A 20,668-nucleotide genomic window follows, 5' to 3' on the forward strand; every position below is an offset into this window, starting at 1 on the left:
ATATCCCTCTCCCCTAGTTTTATTTTTGAATATGGTAAGTATCTGTAGGTGTAACCTGCGCACACACACACAAAAGCACTCTTTGAGATCCTCAGTGATTTTTCAGAGTGTCAGGGAGTTCTAAGACCAAAAAGTTGGAGGTGCGCAGAGCTAATGAATACAGATGAAGACTGTAGCCCAGCTTGTCAGGTGTGTGGCTGCCCAAGGTTCTCAGGGTGGAACTGCCAGTGAGAGGAGAGCAAAAGTTTGCAGCCACTAACTGTGGCCACCTTTGAGAAGGAGGCAGGCCTGTTAGGTATTTATTCTAGGTGGGGCAGATGAATTTAGGGTGAAGGAGGTGGAAAGGTACTCTGGTCTTGCTTCAGATGGTATTATTTTAACACATTTTCAGTCCAGGGCCCTTTCTGCTCCATCCCTCATTCCTCTGCAGTGCCAGCACCTGGCCCAGAGCCTGCCGCACAGCATGCACTGGACTCTTGGTTAAATGAAGGACTGGATGGCCTGTTTCATGTGTGGGCTTAGTCCTTCAGTGGAACCCTGAGCATAGTGAGATTCTTCTGTGTTGCCAGCCTTGACATGGGTGTGCAGAGCAGAAAAGGTGGCATGCTCCTGTTTGTAACAAAACCAGAGATCTGTGGGCTTGATCTTTGGGGGGAAAATCGGCATTTCCATGTAATCAGGCTGTCCAAATCATTCTTAGTCACTGCAGTCAGAGCTGAGGATGGCCCCTAACTTTATTCATTGTATTTTCATTTTAACGTCCAGCTGACCCTGAGGGTTTGTGTTCAGCCTCTGTCATCTGTCACTATCCTGCTGGGACTAGTGGCCAAGCTGGAGCTCAGAGGTTCCAGGGCAGCTCACTTCCTGCCGAGGCAGCCAGCAGACATCACCCAGGTAAACTCTGCCCATGCCTCTGTCCTGGGCTCGTTGGCAGTCCTTCAGCAAGCAGGAGTATTTTATTACTATCCCCTTTGAGTTAAGCTTGACTAATGTTTAAAAAAAGTATAAAATCCGTTGGGTGAAGAATCCTAAACATGAGACATTTTCTTCTGATTTTACTGAATATGCATTGATTTTATTGAGTCTTACTGAATGATATTAATGGATTACAGTGATTGGTTGATTTATGGAACAGGTGCGTAACATTTCATGGTAGACCAACCTTGACCTTCTGGATCCTTTTCATAATTCCTGTGTATTTGGCAAAGTTAATTCCAGATGTCAGTTTTAACAGCTAATTCAGGGCCTGGGGGCTGTTTCTGTTCTTTCTGGTTGATGATGTCTTACTGAGTGAAGTTGGATTTGGTTATGTTTATTAACAGCTGCAGAGAGTAAAGAACTTTGTTTGGAGGAGCTGACCCACAAATGATCGCTGAATGACTTTGACCCTTTTGGCCCCGAATGAATGAACTCACCTTAAATAATTCAGGACATAGCTGTCATATCTCATAGGTCGCAAAGGTAATAACAGAGTGCAGACATCCAGGTGGGGCACAGAGCTGCCAGGTGTTTTTTGATCCATGAGGTTTTTTTTTTAATAGATTTTTTCACTCCATAGAGAAAGCCTATGATAGTAGTTGTGTGTTTGATGAGGAAATGCCTTAAATTTCCTTCCCCTGGATTGATACCATCCCCCACCATCAATAAGTTATGCAGAGACCACTTTTATAAACCATCAGGGCAGCTGCGCGGTCTGAACCTGGGTGCACTCTTTGTAGACCTGCTTAGATGAATCTGATGGTTCTTAAAGACAGTTCATCATTCTTCCTCAGACCGTTCCAGTGGTTTCAGTGGGGCCTTGGCTACTGGAGAGGGAAGAGGCAGCCTGAGAAGTGATAGAGGAGATCAGGTCTAGAATGTCTCTGCTCCCCCTTCCCTGGGCTTGATTCTGAACTGAGGCCCCTCCTGTCAGTGCCCCCCCATGTTTATCCCTTGTTTTCATCCCTGCTGTCCCTGGGAGGAGGTTCCAGCTTTCTAAGTCCCGCGGTCCTCTGCTCTCTCTGGGAGTGCCTGTTGTTGGGGCAGCTTTATTTTGTTCTCACCCTGCAATGTGAAGAGTCATCTTGTGCTGAGGCCGTTCTACTCATGTGAGTGGTGAGGCTCAGAGACTTTGCGGAGTCATGTTTCTTTTTTCCCCTTTGCTAAGTATAGGCAAAAAAGGTTTAAGCCTGAGAAAGTGCTCCATCTGCAGTAATGTCTTTCAGTTTGTATGGTGTAAAAGACTTGAAAGCTTTTTAATCGTTGAGGACAGCCTGTGGGGGGAAACAGCCCGTGAAGCCTGGGTGAGTCCTGGAAGAGCCGCGCTTCCATCCCTGACACAGGTGGGGATTTCACCCCCGTTCAGGCAGTGAAGGGCCCAGACCCGTGAGCAGAGTTGACAATCGTGCATATTTACGTGTATCTGCTGCTTCATCTTGGATATTAATTTCAAGCTGAGTCAGTTTGTGGCGGCAGCCTCATCCTACATCAGGAATTTATAGTATCTGCTCTTTGAGGTGAAGACCAGACAGACTTGACTATTTAACAGTCTCTCTTGAATTGATATCTCAGATTCCTTTGTCAATAGCAAAACAGCAGAAATACAGACGTCTTTTAATGCCAATGTGACCTGGAATGGGTTTAGTCTCTGTGCCTCAGTGGCCTTATCTGTGGGTGGGGAAGATGATAACAGTGCTTCACTCAGAGGGGCTGGTGAGGGGGGAGTGAGAAGCACAAAGGGAGGACTTACACGAGATGCTCATGAATCACCGAATTTAGTGCTCTCAGCCTGGTGAGGCCTCAGGGGCAGAGATGGCCGAACAGAGCAGTCCTAGCCGGAGCTCGATCCGTGTTGGCAGCTGTTATGATCAGTATCACCACTGTGGGTTATCAGGCAGTTTTAAGACTTGGTAATATGAATTCATGAATAATGTTAAAAGACTAGACATCTCAGATCCTGTTTACATAGTTCTCAAGATTTCCTCTGAGAAAAGGGTGTTTTTTTCCCCATCTTAAATCTGAGTTGAGTCTCCAAAAGAATTCTGTAGTTCTCCATCTTTTTGCTTTAATTCTCCATTTCTTCAAAAAAATGTTTTTAAATGGAGGTACTGGGGACTGAACTGAGGGCCTCATGCATGCTAAACGTGTGCTCTCCCAACTGAGGTATAATCTCCCCCCTATTTTTTTTTAACTTTACTTTCTTAGTATTCAGAGGTTAGAGGCCTCTAATTCTTTTTCTGGAGACTTGTCCATGAACCTGGAAGTCTATAATTAATGGACAAAACTTGGTTTATTAAAACAATCAATAGAACAATCTGCAATCCATCCAAAAGGAAGTGCTCATTGACTTAAAATGTTTCTCCTTTATGGTGATTTCTATTTTCTGGTCTAGCTTAATTTATTAACAGCCATCCTCATCATCATAATGACCAAACTCGCTGTGAGTGGACACCTCCCTAAGGCTAAAATGCTTTCCTCATGTTTTACTTCATAGCAGGTGTTTGAGGGTAGGTATCAGTGTCTCCTTTTTTGCAGCTGAGGGATTGAGAGATGGGGCAGCTTGTCCCAAATCACAAGCAGCTGGCAGTGGCAGGCTCAGGGCTGGAACCCTGGCTGCACAGGATGCTTTCTCAGTGGCTCCTCTAATCAGCCCCACGTTGAGAGGTTTCCCGAACTCCTGTGAGTCCTTAAGTGACCGATTTCAGCGATCTCAGCCTGATGAGGCCTTCAAAGGAGAGATACCAGTGAGAATGTGAGACAGAGTGGCATAAATTAAAATTGTACATTTTTACAAAAGTCTTATTCTCAGTTAATGACTTAAAAAGTTAATATTTTTTATTCTAGTGTTCTATAAGCACTAAAAACAAAACATTAAAAATGATTATAGTGCAAAAGAGGAGTGGGCTTTGAAAGTCCAACCATTGCTAATGATGTTGCTTGTTTTTCTCTAGTGGTGCTTCTTGAGAGAAAAAATTACAAAGTCTGAATTTGTTTTATGTAGTCTTAGGATAGAAGAAAAGATTGTCAGTGAATATTGAAAATAAAATCTTTACTCTTTTCTTTCCTGATGGTGAATATGTAAGTTGTTTTTCATGGCTTAAGTACATTTCCTCATTTGTGAAATTTGAGTAATGTCGTTTACTGCGTCTGACTGTGAGAGTTAGATGCCTCATATACAAAGCACCCAAGAGGTGCTCAATGAAAAATTTGCTGTCACAGTGACAGATAGTTTAGAAGGATCAATTCTGAATACTAAAGAGGGTGGCTTATTTCTGATGCATATTCAATATGTATATATGAATATGACTTAAAGTAATAAGGATTCAGTTTTTTTTTTTTAGTGCAATAAGAAGTTTTTATGAAATCAGTGTCATTCTAGTAAGACAGGGACTACTTAAATTGCCTTAAGCAGATGACCTTGAAGATTATTTATACAGAATGTGTATTTTTACAACTCAGAATTCATACTGCCATGTAACCATCCACTAGAACCTTGAAATTCATAGGAATCTGACCAGAACCATTAAGTTTAGAAAAAGCAACATTGATTATTTTCAGGGACTAAGCTTATCTCTTTTGTAATTGAAGGAAATTTTGATTTTTTTCTGCACTCTTAATAGGTTTTAAAATATCAAAACATTGATTTGACATGTCACTTTTTTAATACAGAGAATAAAGCTCATGCTGCTTTAATATTTAAATAAATGTTATTGTGTTTCAACAAGATGGTATGATTTCCTGACTCTTTGGGGAGTATTTTGCAAGACACTTAGATTACCTACTGTTGGAAAAATACAGATGTGACCTTTATGAATATAGGCCTAGTACAGATTTGTTGGTTTTTGATACAGTGCAAGACACGCAGACTAGGAGAGCTTTGCTGCTGATTGCCAGGACAGATCCTGGGTCTCAGTCTCCCCTTCTGTAAAATGAAGAGGCTGGACTGGATTCTTTCCTCTTCTAAGATGAGTTTCCATGAGCCTATGTCTTTTGTTTATATTCAGGAGTATTGACAATTTCAAATTAAATGCTGAATACCACTATCTTCCCTGAAGCAGAATTCAGAATGTGCTAGATAAGCTTTTGGTTATCTGATTCTTCTTTCTTCCTTTTTTTAATTTTATTGAGTTATAGTCAATTGATTATTTACAATGTTGTCTCAATTTCCAGTGTAGAGCACAATTTTTCAGTTATACATGAACATACATAGATTCATTGTCACATACTTTTCCATCGTGAGCTACCATAAGATCTTCTATATATTTCCCTGTGCTATACAGTATAATCTTATTTATCTATTCTATATATACCTGTCAGTATCTACAAATTTCAAAATCCCGGTCTGTCCCTTTCCACCTGCTGTCCCCCCTTGGCAACCACAAGTTTGTATTCTATGTCTATGAGTCTGTTTCTGTTTTGTACTTATGTTCATTTGTCCTTTTCTTTTCTTTTTTAGATTTCACATACAAGTGATCTCGTATGGTATTTTTCTTTCTCTCTCTGGCTTATTCCACTTAGAATGACATTCTCCAGGGACATCCATGTTGCTGCAAATGGTGTTATGTTGTCATTTTTTATGGCTGAATAGTATTCCATTGTATAAGTATACCATATCTTCTTTATCCAGTCATCTGCTGATGGACATTTAGGCTGTCTCCATGTCAGGGCTATTGTAAATAGTGCTGCTATGAACATTGGGGTGCAGGTGTCAATTTGAAGTAGGGCTCCTTCTGGATATATGCCCAGGAGCAGGATCCCTGGGTCATATGGTAAGTCTATTCCTAGTCTTTTGAGGAATCTCCATACTGTTTTCCACAGTGGCTGAACCAAACTGCATTCCCACCAGCAGTGTAGGGTCCCCTTTTCTCCACAGCCTCTCCAGCATTTATCGTTTGTACACTTTTGAATGATGGCCATTCTGACTGGTGTGAGGTGATACCTCATTGTAGTTTTGATTTGCATTTCTCTGATAATTAGTGATATTGAGCATTTTTTCTTGTGCCTATTGATCATTTGTATGTCTTCCTTGGAGAATTGCTTGTTTAGGTCTTTTGCCCATTTTTGGATTGGGTTGTTTTCTTTTTCTTAAGTTGTAATAGCTGTTCATATATTCTGGAGATTAGGCCCTTGTCAGTCTCATGTTTTGCAAATATTTTCTCCCATTCCATAGGTTGTCTTTTTGTTTTGCTTATGGTTTCCTTTGCTGTGTGAAAGCTTGTAAGTTTAATCAGGTCCCATTTGTTTATTTTTGCTTTGTTTTTCTATTGCCTGGGTAGACTGCCCAAGGAGAATATTGCTGAGATTTGTGTTGGAGAATGTTTTGCCTATGTTTTCTTCTAAGAGGTTTATAGTGTCTTGTCTTATGTTTAACCCTTTAAGCTATATTGAGTTTATTTTTGTGTATGGTGTGAGAGAGTGTTCTAACATCACTGATGTTCATACAGCTGTCCAGTTTTCCCAACACCATTTGCTGAAGAGACTGTCTTTACTCCACTGTATGTTTTTGACTCATTTGTCAAAGATTAATTGATCAAAAGTTTGTGGATTTTTTCTGGCCTCTCTCTTCTGTTCCATTTATCCATATGTCTGGTTTTGTACCAATGTCATGCTGTTTTGATTACTGTAGCTCTACAACATTGTCTGAAGTCTGGGAGGGTTATTCCTACAGCTTTGTTCTTTTTCTTCAGTATTGCCTTGGCAATTCTGGGTCTTTTGTGATTCCATTTAAATTTTAGGATAATTTATTGTAGTTCTGTGAAAAGTGTCCTGGGTTAATATGGATGGCATTAAAACTGTAGATTGCTTTGTGTAGTATGGCCATCTTAACAATATTAATTCATCCAATCTAAGAACATGGGATATCTTTCCATTTCTTTAAGTCATATTTAATTTCCTTAGTCAGTGTTTTGTACTTCTCCACATATGGCTTTCACTTCCTGGGTCAGATTTATTGCTAAGTATTTTATTTTTTTGGATGCAATTTTAAAAGGGATTGTTTCCTTACTTTCCTTTTCTGATATGTCATTGTTAGTGTAAAGAAATGTCACTGATTTCTGTATGTTACTCTTGTATCCTGCTACTTTGCTGAATTCTTTTATCAGCTCTAATAGTTTTTGTGTGGAGCCTTGAGGATTTTCTCTATATAGTATCATGTCATCTGCATATAATGACAATTTTACCCATCTCTTCCAATTTGGATCCCGTTCATTCCTTTTTTTGTTGTTGTTGTTGTTCTTGATGTTGTTGTTGTTGTCATCTAATGCTATGACTAGGACTTCCACTGCTTACTATGTTGAGTAGAAGTGGTGAGAGAGGCCATCCTTGTCTTGTTCCAGATTTTAGCGGAAAGGCTTTCAGCTTTTCACTGAAGAGTATCATGCTGGCTGTAGGTTTGTCATAAACAGCTTGTATTATGTTGAGTTATGTTCCCTCTGTACGCACTTTGGTTAGATTTTTTATCATAAATGGGTGTTCAATTTTATCAAATGGTTTTTTTGCACCTACTGAGATGACCATGTGATTTTTGTCCTTTCTCTGTGGTGTATCACATTGATTGATTCATGTATGTTGAAATATCCATGTGTCCCGGGGATGCACCCAACTTGATCGTGGTGTATGACCTTTTTTATGTGTTGTTGGATTCTGTTTGCTAATGTTTTGTTGAGGATTTCTGCATCTATGCAAATCAACGATATTGGCCTATAGCTTTCTTTCTACTTGGTGTCTTGGTCTGGCTTTGGTATCAGGGTGATGGTGGCTTCATAGAATGAGTTTGGAAGCATTTTCTCCTTTTCAATCTTTTGGAAGCATTTGAGAAGGATTGGAATGAGCTCTTCTTGGTATGTTTGGTAAAATTCCCCAGTGAAGCCGTCTGGTCCTGGACTTTTATTTGCAGGGAGGTTTTTTTTATTGTTGATTCTATTTCACTTCTAGTGATCGGTCTGTTCAAATGATCTATATCTTCTTGGTTCAGTTCTGGTGGACTGTTTGTTTCTAGAAACTTGTCCATTTCTTCTAAGTTGTCCAGTTTTTTTTTCTTTATTGCCATACAGGTGTTCATCTGGGATCCTTCTGGCTACACAAGGACTGTGTCAGGCAGATGGGCAGGAAGAATGATGAGAACATTGCTTCAAGGCTTATTGCCAGGAACTAAGTCCTGAGTCAGCTAAGCAGAAGAGGAGAAATGAGGCTCCAACTCCTGGAGGTGTGTGGACAACTTGGGGGAGGCTGACTTGGGTCCTTGGACAGAAGGGAGCAGTTTCAGGTGGGGTTGGGAGCTAGGAAGGTGGGGAGTGAGTTGGGCCCCTTCAGACAGGGGAGAGCAGGGCCATGAGGGCAGGTGAGGAAGGTGCTAGGAGTCAACTCTAGGAGCAGAGGTCTGTGGACTGCCAGCCTGAACCCCAGCTCTCAGCCTGGCCTCGGGCCTCCGCTGTCTGTTCCCACGCCGTCTCCCAGACCCCTTGCATTCAAGAGCCCTCTGTGCTGCAGGGTGGAGCCCTCTTCCTCACGGGCCGGGTCACGCACTCCAGTCCAGCTCAGTGGTCCTGCACCCTGGGAAGCTCCCTCTACCTCCATAGCAAGTTGTTCCTACTTTCGCTAAACACCAGGGGTAATGTTTCTTTACTGTGAGAAAGCTGTCACTCCTCTGCACTGTAGTCACCTGGAAAAATGTCCAACTTCCTGTTATGGGCTGAATTGTGTACCCCCAAATTCATATTCTGAAGTCCTAACCCCCAGTACTTCAGAATGTGACTTTATTTGTAGTAGATAAACTGAGTTAAAATGAGGTCGCTTGGGTGGGCCCTAATCCATTATGACTGGTGTCCTTATAAAAGGGGGAAATTTGGACACAGAAATACACAGAGGGAAAATGATGTGAGGACACAGGGAGACGATGACCTATAAGCCAAGCAGAGAGGCCTCATGGGGAATCATCCATGCCTGCACCCTAATCTCAGACTTCTGTGCTCCATCTGGAACTATGAGATGGTAAATTCCTGTTGTTTAAGCCACATTGCCTGTGGTATTTGTTGTAGCGGCTGGAGCTGACTGATACACTTCCTCTGAAAACCTGTGCACTCCCATGGCAGGGGTGGAGTCTGCAAATGAACACATCCTTCTCCCTCCCCAGCTGGACTCCTTCAGTGTCCTCACCCCTGTCTTCCTCCTGGGACAGTCTCTCTGCCAGGTCCTGTTTCTTTGTCCAGGGAGCCAGACAACAGACCTCAAGGGAAGGGGTGAGTGCTGAAGGTCAGGAGGGGCAGCAGGGCCCAAAGACAGGAGCAGGATGAGTCTTTCATTTGTTTTTATTTGACTTTTCAGGCTTGGTTTGGGGAGTGGCAGCTGTTGGACTGGAAAGCCAGGAAGGAACCTCTGAAAGCTGATGGGGCTGGGGGAGGGGAGGGTTGGAAAATTCCAGCAAGGAGACTGGGGTCTGAGACACAGGGAAGGAGCAGAGGGGCTTGGCAGGTCACCACAGGGCCTGCCGTGGGTCCTGGAGCAGAAACAGCAGCAGGGGCCAAGGCTGTGGGGACACAAAGCCTGTGCCAGGCCCCGGTGAGCCAGCAGCTTGCAGAGGCTGGTGTGGAAACTGGGTCTGAGGAGGCGCAGACATGGCATTACGGAGCGGTGTGAGCCTCTGGATCTCATCCATCCAGTCAATGAAGTAGGAGACATTGGTGAAGACGCTGGGGTAGATGGGATGTCGGCAGTCCAAGCCCCAGCTGGCCAGCCCCACCAGAACCCAGGCATCGGTGAGGTTGCAGACAAGGGGTCCCCCGGAATCACCCTAGGAAAGAGAGGGGAGTCAGTGTGGGCGGCTGGGCCAGCGCTGAGAAGACCAGGGAGCAAGGCTGGGCTCATGAGTGTCTAGCATCCAGACTCACTCAGGTGGACCTCTTTGAAAGTCCAAACACCAGTGTCCCCCTGCAGCCACAGTCATGCAGGCAGGCGCTGGCATCACCCTTCAGGAAGCTCTGACTGACCCCCAGGATGGCTGTGGATTGAAATCTACAACACATGGACACTTGTGCCCAGGGAGGCCCCGGTGGTCCAGGAGAAGGCACTGTCCAGGCCAAGAAGGGACAGCTGCCCCAACAGGGCCCAGGAGGACTGGTCTGTTAGTGGAGCCTGGTCAGGCCAAGCTGCTTCAGACCTCAGTTCTTGCAAAACCCTGAGCTGCGGCAGCACACCCCCACCTGGGTCCTCCCCCTTTTTCATTCATTTAGGCCTTTGGTTTTCTCTCAACCCCTTGGATGAGCATCCTCAGAAAATGTTCATACCCAGGCCTGGCAGGGGAAGCCTACATTGCTCAGGGAGCGGGAGGGGGTCCCCAGAAAGCTGCTGGGAATCACTGGAGTCCTGAAATACTGTCAGGGCAGGACCATCTGATTGAAAATCCTCTCACTTCGTCAGCCAAAGGGAGGGTCTCATCCTTGGGCGTGGGGGGAGTGGAGCGGGGCCACAGCCATGCCTGCCGCTCTTCCGCTCACCTGTCCACACGCACGTCAAGCATCCAGGGCAGCCTCCGCCCTCGGGCACAGGGGTGAAATGACACTGCTCCTCCCCCATGGTGTTTTGTCGATAAGCCAGCTAGCCTGCCGTGGTCAGATGTGATGTGTGGAAACAAGCCATGAAAAGAACAGGACAGGAAGGGTGGAGGCACAAAGGCTTCCTTAGCTGAGACTCTAAACAGGAAACAACCTAACCTTCTGATGCAGGAGCAGAGGGAGCAGTAAGTGCAGGCGAGGAGAAGAGGGATGGGCCAGATGCAAGACGCAGGAGCGGGCTGTGGGGCTGGGAGGGCGAATGAGCTCTAGTCTGACTGCTCACTTTGATGTTTTAGGTGAAATAAGCAGCAAGACCTCTAGCTGAGAGGGAGGGTGGGGGAAGCGGTGGCTTGAAGGAGAGAGAGGGGTACGTGGTGTGGCCAGCTGAAAATAACCCTCAGAGATGCCCATCCTCATCCCTGGAACCTGTGTTTATGTCACCTTATGTGGCAAAAGGGACTCTGCAGATGTGGTGGAGTTGGGGATCTTGAAGTAGGAAGCTCATCTTGGATTACCTGGGTGGGCCTAAGGTAGTCACAAGGGCCCTCATGGGTAAGGAGGGAGGTGGGAGGCCAGAGTCACATGAGGAGATGCGATGATAGAAGTAGAGTTTGGAGCGATGTGCTTTGAGGATGGAGGAAGGGGCCATGAGCCAAGGAATGCAGGCAGCCCCTAAAAAGCCAGAAGAAGAAAGGGCACATTCTCCCCTAGAGCCTCCAGAAGGAACGTGCCTGGCCAGCACCTATGTTTTAGACCTTTGACCATCAGAAACCTAAGAATAAATTTCTGTAATTTTAGCCACCCAGTTTGAGGTGGTTTGTCTCAGCAGCCCCAAGAGGGTCATACATGGGGCTCCTTGGACATAGGGAATGTGCCATCATCCTCTCAGCTCCTCCCCTCTGTGGTCCCTGCCTGGAGATCCCTCGGCCCTCCCCACAGTGTTCCCACTCCTAGTTGCTCAAGGCCAGGGGAAGGCCTGGTCCTTGTCCACTCCAGGCCTCAAGGGATTCACGCAGATGAGCCATGTGGTTGCCAATATCATGATGGATTCTGGACCAATCTAGAGGAGATGAGAAGGGCTCCATTGGCCCCTGGCCCCTGGGGAGCTCTCAGATGGCAGAGGGAACCCCAACACTAATATTTCCCATGCGAAGTGAGCTGTGGTTTGCACTGCTGTAGAGACACAGCCAACTGTGTGTGTGTGTTTGTGTGTGCATGGACACACTTGCACGTGTGTGTTGAGTGGGGCCAGGAAGTGAAATCCACCTTGAGTGAGAGGAAGGTCTAAGAAAGGCCCAGAAAAGGTACAATTAAGATAGAGGGGGGCAGACCAGGCCAGGAGAATGAAAGCCAGCACTTGTCAAGCACCTACTGAGTGCCAGGCACAGTACTCAAATTGTTATAGGAACCTTATTAAGTGGAGGCTGTTAGCGACCCCATTTCATGGGTGATGAAACTGAGGTGAGGCCACAATTCCAGTAAACAACAGATTAATGCCTGGAACCAGGTCTGTCCTGCCCCACAGTCTGAGTGCTGAGTGCCCCTGTGGCCCTTCTCTCCTCAGACCTGTTTCTGGGGGCCCTGTGCAGGGGGAGGGACACTTTGGGGGAAAGAAGAGAGCCCCGGGTTGGAGGGTGGGGGCCAGAGCAGGTGACGTGGCAGATGAATCTAGAAGGAATCTCTCAGATGGGCTTGGGTGATTGAAAGGCTGAGGGAGGCAGGAGGGGGTCATCTGCTGGGACTCCTAGGTGTCCAGCTCAGTGGTGTCCTCAAGCTAGGGGGCAGGGTGACTAGAGGTCAAGGGCCACTGCGTATGTCCAGAGGCAAGCAAAGGGCTCCAGCCCTGCACTCCATGGGCATGACATCTGCAGGGGAAGGCAGGTGGAGGACAAGGCTAGAAGTTGGGTCCAGGGTGACAGCCAGATGGGGACTTGGGAGGATGAGGGCTGAGCCCTTTGTTTCACCTCTGGGTGCAGCTGACTCTGTGAGAAGGACGGGCCAGGCCAGACAGTCAGAAAGTCCACACCATTGGTTAGGGCCTGAGACTCGGGAAACCTGGGCCCACCTCCTACCAAGGGGGCAGGTGGCCAAGCTTCCCCCCTCGGGCTCAGCAGCTCACTGGGCCATCATGGAACCTGCCATCAGCGAGGCCCTCCCACAGGCCAGGCACACCCCGTCCCTCCCATGCGGGTCTCCTGGGGCACCACAGCGTATCACCCCAAACTGAGTGACTCTGCAAACAACAGAAATGTGTCCTCTCACGGTTCTGGAAGCCAGAAGTCTGACACGGAGCGTCTCTGTGTCTCTCTCTCTTCCTATAAGAACACAAGTCATTGGGTTCAGGACCCACTGCAAATTCAGAGTGGTGTCATCTCGAGATTCTTATCTAGTCACATCTGCAAAGCCTCTATTTCCAATTAAGGTCATATTCTGAGATTCCAAGTGGATGCAAATTTAGGGGACACTATCCAGCCACTGCACCAGCCTTTCCACAACCCCGTGAAGGAGGCCTCAGAGTCCCACACTGCGAATGAGGACACAGGCTCCGGGGGTAAAAAGACCGCCAGAGGTCACAGGGCAGGGACACGTGGCAGGGCAGCGTCTCTAACTCCAGAGCCCAACACTCTCCCCTCCACCCCACGGTGCCATCTGTGCGAAAGATGTGATGTCGGCGTGGGAGGCTGGGCCCTGTGGGGAGGCAGTGGGCTTGCAGTCAGGTTGTACTGCCTTATTTTAGGGCACCACTTTCCCTCTCCGGGCCTGTCTGCCCGCTTACAACACGGGGCACAACAAAGAGCAGAAAGATATCTTCACACTCCAACAGCGGACTCATGTCTGGAATATAGAAAAATACACCAAGAGCCCCTCAAGGAAAAGACAGACAACCCAAGAGGAAGATGAGAGGGGAGAGAACTGGAAGGGCAGCTTTACAGAAGAAGAGATCCAATGACAATAAGCATATGAAAATATATTTAATGAAAATGAAGATTAAAACCACGATAAGATCAAAATGAGAAAAGATGGAAAGTGCCAAGTGTCGGTGAGGACACAGAGCCTGACCCGCTGCTGGAACGGGGGCGTGTGGTGGGCACTTTGGAGGCGTCTGGTAGCATCTGCCAGAGCTGAACCCACACATACCTTTCAATCCAACAGTTCTCCTCATGGGCTTGTATGAAATGGAATATGAAACATTTGGAAGCGAAATGAAATGGACAGCTTGGAAACTGCTAGAATACCCATCAGAAGCAGAACTGACCACAGAATTCAGTGCCTCCAGCAGAGTCCTGGAAGGCGACAAGAATGAACAAACTAACTACAGGCAGCAGCAGCAGGGACGCAGCTCACACACAGAATGTGAAGCCACGAAAGACTGACAACTGGAAATAAATTCTACTTACAGAAAACCCATAATCTAATCTGAGGGGTTGCAAGTGAAGGTGGCAGTTTCCCCTGAGTGCTGGTGGTGGGAAAGGGACACGAGTGGGGCCCCGGGGGGTTGGTCACATGTTGCATCACTGTGAAGATTCATCCACTACACACCTATGGCAACACTATGAATATACTTTTTTGTAAGTATGTTACACCTCAATCAAAACTGGAAAATATGCCTCAAAAACAGACGCTGTCTGAGGTCCTGCCAGTAACGCTCTCAGGGACAATGGGCTTAGGAAGGGGCAGCCGGGGGGACGCTGCCAAGGGCTGGAGCCCGGGAAGACACGGAGAGGGAGGAAGCAGGACGTCCCGGGGGGTCTCCACAAGGAGAGCAGAGGCAACACCACTCCCCCCCTCAGGGAAACTGAGGCCCTGAGAACACACAAGGGAGGAACAGAAATGGCCTCACTCACGCGGCAGATGGCTTTTTCTGTCGAGAAGTCCCCAGCACACAGCATCTCCTCGTGCACAGAGTAGTTCCTGCCTTGGCCAACTCTTTGTTCATATAACATATTGCAGAACTTGTTCTCAACGAGGCCCCCCTTTCCCTCCTGGAGACGGAAGGGCTCGAGCAGAGGCCCTGCGAGGACGAGGAGGAGTTGAGTGAAGTGCGCTGCAGCTCAGCTCCGGGCCGCTCCGTGCTCCCCGCTCCTCCGCCCTGCTCGCCGCTGCGCCCCGAGCCCGGGGTTGTCTCGGCACAGCTGGGCCTGCAGCACTGTTCCAGTCCTACCTCTGCCTAAGAAGCCCCCTCCTGTTTGCTGAACTCCTCCAAACTCATCCTATTCCCTCCACCTCTCTCATGGTAACAGACCACACCTCTTCTATTCCGCAAATCCCACCAACACATACCCTACACGGGTGCCCAGCAACCATCCACCAGCCTGCCTGCCCTTTCACAAACCATCCCATCCGTTCTCCGTTTGTCTATCACTAACCTTTCCTTCCACCCACCAATCCTCCCTCCATCTACCTAGCTCTCCTTTTGTCCCGTTCACCCACTCACCCTTCCATCCATTTGCCCATCCACCCATCTCTTGACCCATCTCTCCATTCCCCCCTCCACCTACTGATGTGTCCACTCACTCCATCCGTCTGCCCACCATCCTCTCACCTACGCACCCCCATCTTCCCTTCCCCTCACTCATCCTCCTCCCTCCCCCTCCCCAATCCATCCTCCCATCTACTCACTCACTTATTCATTTGTCCTTGTGTTTAGTGTCTTTTAGACACTAGTGATACAGGGGAACATACTCAGTTGGGGGATACAGGGAAGTGAAGTGAATAGTAGAATGATTTTAGATCTAGTAAGTGATGTAAAGGCAACAGGGAGCTGTGGTGGTAGGGGTTGTCTATTTTTGCTCATGTGATCCAGTAAAACTCCTCAGAGGAGGAGCCGAGTTGTTCATGTAAAGGAATGAGTCCTGCCAAGATGAGCAAGTCGTGCCCAGGAGAGCAGGGAGAGCAAGCGGGGCCGGGAGCCCAGCCACGGTGACGCCCTGATGGAGTGGCTGCAGCACATTCACAGCAGGAAGGAGGCCTGCAGCTGGGCAGTCACGAGTGCACGGGATGCAGCAGGAGATAAGCACAGAGGGATGGAGGCCGTTATGCAGAGCCGAGGTAGGGCGTCTGGACCTTTTTCGAAGCATAAGTGAGAAGGCACTGAGGGTAGTGAGCAGGGGACTGACACGACCCCTGCTCTGAAGCAAACTTTCAGCTGGTGGGGACTAAAGCAGAGCGCACAGGGTGGAGCTGGAGACCGGTCTGGAGGTGCAGGCAAGAATGACGGTCTCTAGGACCTGGGGGCAGCAGCAGAGCACCTGCTAGGGCCAGGCCCTGGGCACAGGTTGGGACATTAAACCAGCAAGACAGGGTCCCTGCCCTCAAGGGGAAGCAGTCTCTGTGTGTGTATTTGTGGGTGTGAGCGTGGTGTGTTGTGTTGGTGTATTTCTGTTTGTGTGTGTGTGCGCGCGTGTGTATGGTGTGGGAATACTGGGGATCTGGTTGTCCTATGACAGGGAGAGTTACTGAAACACTAGCAGGTGCATCCTACCCAGTGAAGACAGGGTCCATCCAAAATGCCTGCAGCACCTCTGCCGAGAAACACCGTACCAAATAATTACAAATATATGTGTTTTTCCACTTAATTTTGCACTGTAAGCATTTCCCAAACCATGAACATTCCTTTCTTTAATAAAGACTCTTGCTTATAAGTCTTTGCCTACACTTCTCCTTTTTCAATCCTAAAAAAACACCTTTTTCCTGCATTATTCAGTTCACTGAATAAGCCTACAAAGTAGATAGTTGACCTGTGTTGGAAGAACAGCACAGCGAGCTTCAGAGAGGTCAAACACTCTCAGGTCATAATTATTCTAACTTTATCCTGCAGGCTCAGAGGTCAGAGGTCAGAGTTCATAAATGTGTTTCCTCTCCAGTTTTCCCAAGTGCCTCCTATGGCAATGGGAAATAGGAGTGTTTGTCAGTGGCTTGGAATGGTCCAGGCCCCAACCATGACTTCTGAGTTGAATCAAGTCATCTGACATCCATCGTTGATTAAAATCTTGGAGTCAAGCCTTGGAAAGACTCCAAGAACACAATCCTTGAGTCCAAAAGTCAGATTCCCAGACTTGCGGAGATCTGGACTCAGGGAGCACTGAAGCTTTAGGATCACACACTTTCAGAACTAGAACTAGACTAGTCCGGTCCTCTGGAAATGAGGCACGGCAAGCCAAGGTCCAGCGGCCACTTTGCCTGGGGACCCCTCTATCCTCCTCCCCTCCCTGCCCCTCCTCCCCGCCCTCATCTGCCCCCTGGTCTCTCCCATGCCCCCTTACGTTCCTCACTGAGCATGCCCCAGCCCGTTATCCAGCAGGACGAGTTACTGGGCAGCTGCATGCAAGGAGCTGGGAGGCAGGCGGGGATGATGTAGGAGGTGAAGTTCACAGGAAAGAGCAGCTGCAACATGGCTATGTCATTCCCAAAAGGGTGAAACTTATCAAAGTCTGGGTACACGATAATCTGGCTCACGGGTATCTTCTGGGTGTGCCTGGTGTGCTGGTACAGCTGGGTGTTTCCTAACAAGACCCGGTAGTTCTCCAGGAATTGAGATTTTCTGGAGGAGGAAGGGCGCATGGTCACCATCATGTCTGAATGTGAGCCAGCTCTCTTTCCCTGCATCCTCATCTAACTGCCCACCCCTCTACCCACCAGTATGCCACGTGGCTTTTGTCTCCCCATTTCTAATGGTCAGGAGCCCTTCTTTCTTGAGGCTAATTGATACTCTACTTACAACGTCAGCATATGGCTTCTCCATCACACCCATGAATTGGAGGAGCATTGAATCCTAGTGCTGGATGGTGGGGTGGGGGGCCATCAAATGAAGGCCTTGTGATTGTACACAGGAGGAGTTCTGGTTCAGTCCCAGCTCTAACTTCTCCCTTCCCAAGGCTCCCTACAGCCCACCTTCTGGCCCCACACTTTTCTCAACCCTCTTTTCTTTAAACATCTTCCTGCCCAAGGGCTGCTTGTCCACTTAGTTATAAGCGCTCACAAAAGATTGTTAAATGAGCAAATGAGCACAGGGAATGGAAACTTGCCTTGTTCCCTGAGTACAGGTGTTAAAACTTCCCTGACCTTGCATGCATGGCTCATCCACCCGGACACCCTCCCCCTGCCCCTCTCCTGCAAGCCCCTCCCTCTCCACACCCAATGGAGCACAGAGCTTCTCCTGACCTGCCCCCCCCACCATGTGATCTGCTTTTCTCACCCATGTTGGGCTTTCTCTTCTGACAAGACGGAGACACAGTGAGGTGGGGTCTTACCACCCCAATGCCACAGAGGGGCGTGCATACAGCGTGGCACAGAGTAGGTGCTGACAGGACTCTGGGTTCTCAAAGCTCCAGCTCCTGGCCCTGGGCTGTGATGCCCCTGCTCCCTGCAGACCCCTCCTCATGCGTTCAGAAGCTAGGCACTGGGCCAGGCCCAGGAAGGGCAGTGAGTTAGGCTCCTCCACAGTCATGTCATTCTCCTAGGGAGCCCCATCTCCCACCTAAGCAGCCTGGCAACAGGGGTCCACCCACTCACACCAGTGACCACAGCTCCTCCTGGGAACTCAGTTTTGCACAAGCAAGCAGAATGGCCCAGAACAGTTCCAGTTTCTGCCTAGAGTCTGACACCCAGGAATGTGGGGACACTGAGAAGAAGCTGTGGTCTGAGGTTGGTCTACACCACATGGCAGCCAGGACCAACACTTCCACTCTCCTGGGGCACATCTGTGTTAGGGGACAGGCACAAGGGCTGAGGACAGAGCATGAGGAGGATCAGACAGGTGAGCGAGGAGGACAGTCCAGGTGGAGGGTACGCAGGTCAAAGGCAAGGATGATGTGGGTTTGAAGGCCACAGACCACCCCAGAGAAAAGCCCAGAGGACTGTTTTGGGATGCCCATCACCCCTTTTCTCCCCTTCCCCTGCACCCCTCTCCCCAGCACCCAAGGAAGGAGGACTCACTTGAGAAAGCAGTGGGCAGCAGAAACCAGCCAGCGGGAGTTGATGAGGGTGGCTCCACAGACATGCGACCCCTGGTACAGCAGGCTGGCTTGCCATGGCCACTGGCCCACCACCGTGTTCTGGCTGCCGTAGACCTTCCCTATCACCTTGGGTTTCCCACACACAGTGGAGACGCCCCTGCCTCCTATGACAGAGACACTGCTAGTGCCCCAGGTGCCACTACCAGGGAAGCCCCGTCCACTTCAGAGATGGAAAAACCAAGGCCAAGTGTCCAGAGGCCTACCAAAATGACAGGGTGCCAAGAATTGGACAGCAGAGCACAACTGAGCAAGCCCCGTGGGGATGAGACCTCAGTGGTCTGGTGGGCGGGAGGGGGACCAAGGGCACCCACAGCAGGTGACAGCAGCATCTCCAGGGTGATGGACATCCCTGAGTGAGCCTGCCAAGGGCTGGGCCATCACAGCCATTACCTCCCTCACTTAGCACTCCTCAGTGCCTGCTCTGCAGAGCCAAGAACTGCAGGCCTCAGAAGCTGCCAATATTATTTGCCCAAGATCATGGTTGCTAAGGGCTTGTGCCCCCTCCACGTCATCCTAGTATCTCAGGGAAATAGCCTCACAGTCAGAGATCTGTAGTGCTGTGTGACCTGAGGAAAGTCACTCCCCCTCTCTGACTCAGGATCCTCCATTTCTAAAGAGGGAGTGGGCTAATGAAGACAGCCCTGGCTCTAGGACCCACACTTGGGAGGGCAGAGGCGTGCCCTGGCCCCCTGAGAGTGGGCCTCCCGGCCTAGGGCCTGTGCTCCCAGGGCCTCAGGGAGGGAAATGAGACTCCTGGGCCCCAGACTAAGGGCCACTTATTCAGCAGTTCCGGTGCTTCCCTCCAGCCAGCCTCCCAGCCTCGGGGCCAGACCCTGCTACCTGCCCAGTCCACAGCCCCACAAAGGTCCTGGGGTGGTTCCCACCCAGAGGCCCCACAGTGGGGGCCTGTGACCCACCTGTGTTGAGGTGGTCTCTGGGCTGCCTGGCTGGAGGGAAGGGCGAGAGAAGATGAGGCCCCCAGGCCCTGGTTACAGCTGCGCCCCCCTGAGGCCCTCCTGTGTAACCAGCCCCAGACACACACTGAGGCCCCAATGCACCTGTGGCTCCTGGAGCCAGCCGCTGTGCGTCAGGGGTCAGAGGGCCGCCCTCCACCGGACCCCCAGCGCCTGGGGCCCGGCCAGGTGCCGCCGAGGCCCTGGCGGAGGACCCCCGCAGCTCCGGGGTGGCCGCTGGCGGCAGCAGCAGCAGCCAGAGGAAGGCCACAGGCCGGCCTCAGCCTTCGGGGAGCCATGCCCCCGTGCCCATTGTCAAGGTTGCTGACCCCCAGCAGGCCCCGCCTGACCCTGGCCTGACCCAGCCTTGAGCCTGGCCCCTGAGCCTTGGCCCTGACCCTGCCTGGGCCCATCCCCGATCCCACTCTGCCCTTATTAACTTTAAACAGCTCTACTGAGGTAAGATTTATATACCATGAAGTTCACCTATTACAAAGGACAATTCACTGATTTTCAGTACATTTTTATTTCTTTATTTTTATTTAAATACACTTTTTATTTTAGAATAGTTTTAGATACATGAAAAAGTTGCAAAGAGTTCCCACATCCCTCTCACCCAGTTTCCCCTAATGTTAAGATCTTATATTACTACGGCCCATTGGTGAGCCAATAGTGACACATTAATATTAACTGAAGTCCATTCTTTCTTTTTCATTTTTTAAGGTTTGAAGTGTACATTGATGGAGCAATCAACAGCTTCACAGATAAACAAAAACTAAAATATTTCAGCACCACCAAACCAGCTTTACAACAAATGTTAAAGGACCTTCTCTAGTCATCAAGCCATAAAAAAAGGGAACAAAAAGAAGAAAGAGTGAAAAACAAGACCTACAAAAGATAGCTTTGGCTGCTTGGGATCTTTTGTGGCTCCTTATGTATTTTGGAATTGTTTGTTCTAGTTCTGTGAGGAATGTCGTGAGTATTTTGATGCGGGTTGCTTTGGATCTGTGGGTTGCTTTGGGTAGTGTGGCCATTATGATAGTGCTGATTCTTCCAATCCAAAAGCACAAGAAATCTTTCCATTTCTTTGTGTCATCTTGGTTTTTGGAGTATAGGTAACCTCCTTGGTTAAGTTTATTTCTAGGTATTTTGTTGTTTTCGATGTAATGGAAAT

At 48.7% G+C, this 20,668-nt stretch overlaps 1 protein-coding gene across 2 annotated transcripts in view; it reads right to left on the reverse strand.

Moving 5' to 3' along the window:
- Positions 1–9,315: 9,315 nt before the first annotated feature.
- Positions 9,316–20,668, reverse strand: part of LOC116151603 (uncharacterized) — a 65,025-nt gene continuing 53,672 nt past the window's right edge. Inside the window, exons 8-11 of one of the 2 annotated variants that reach the window (XM_064480492.1) lie at positions 18,462–18,645; positions 14,372–14,538; positions 13,783–13,810; positions 9,316–9,766 (exon numbers count right to left, since the gene is read on the reverse strand). In XM_064480492.1, coding sequence (XP_064336562.1) covers positions 9,449–9,766; positions 13,783–13,810; positions 14,372–14,538; positions 18,462–18,645 — 697 coding nt within the window. In that variant the 3' untranslated portion in view covers positions 9,316–9,448. Of the gene's footprint in view, positions 9,767–13,782; positions 13,811–14,371; positions 14,539–16,739; positions 17,068–18,461; positions 18,646–20,668 lie in introns of those variants that run through there. The other variant, XM_064480493.1, reaches the window with a different exon arrangement.

The sequence above is a fragment of the Camelus dromedarius genome, chromosome 29 (genome assembly GCF_036321535.1).
Source record: "Camelus dromedarius isolate mCamDro1 chromosome 29, mCamDro1.pat, whole genome shotgun sequence".
NCBI lineage: Eukaryota > Metazoa > Chordata > Mammalia > Artiodactyla > Camelidae > Camelus > Camelus dromedarius.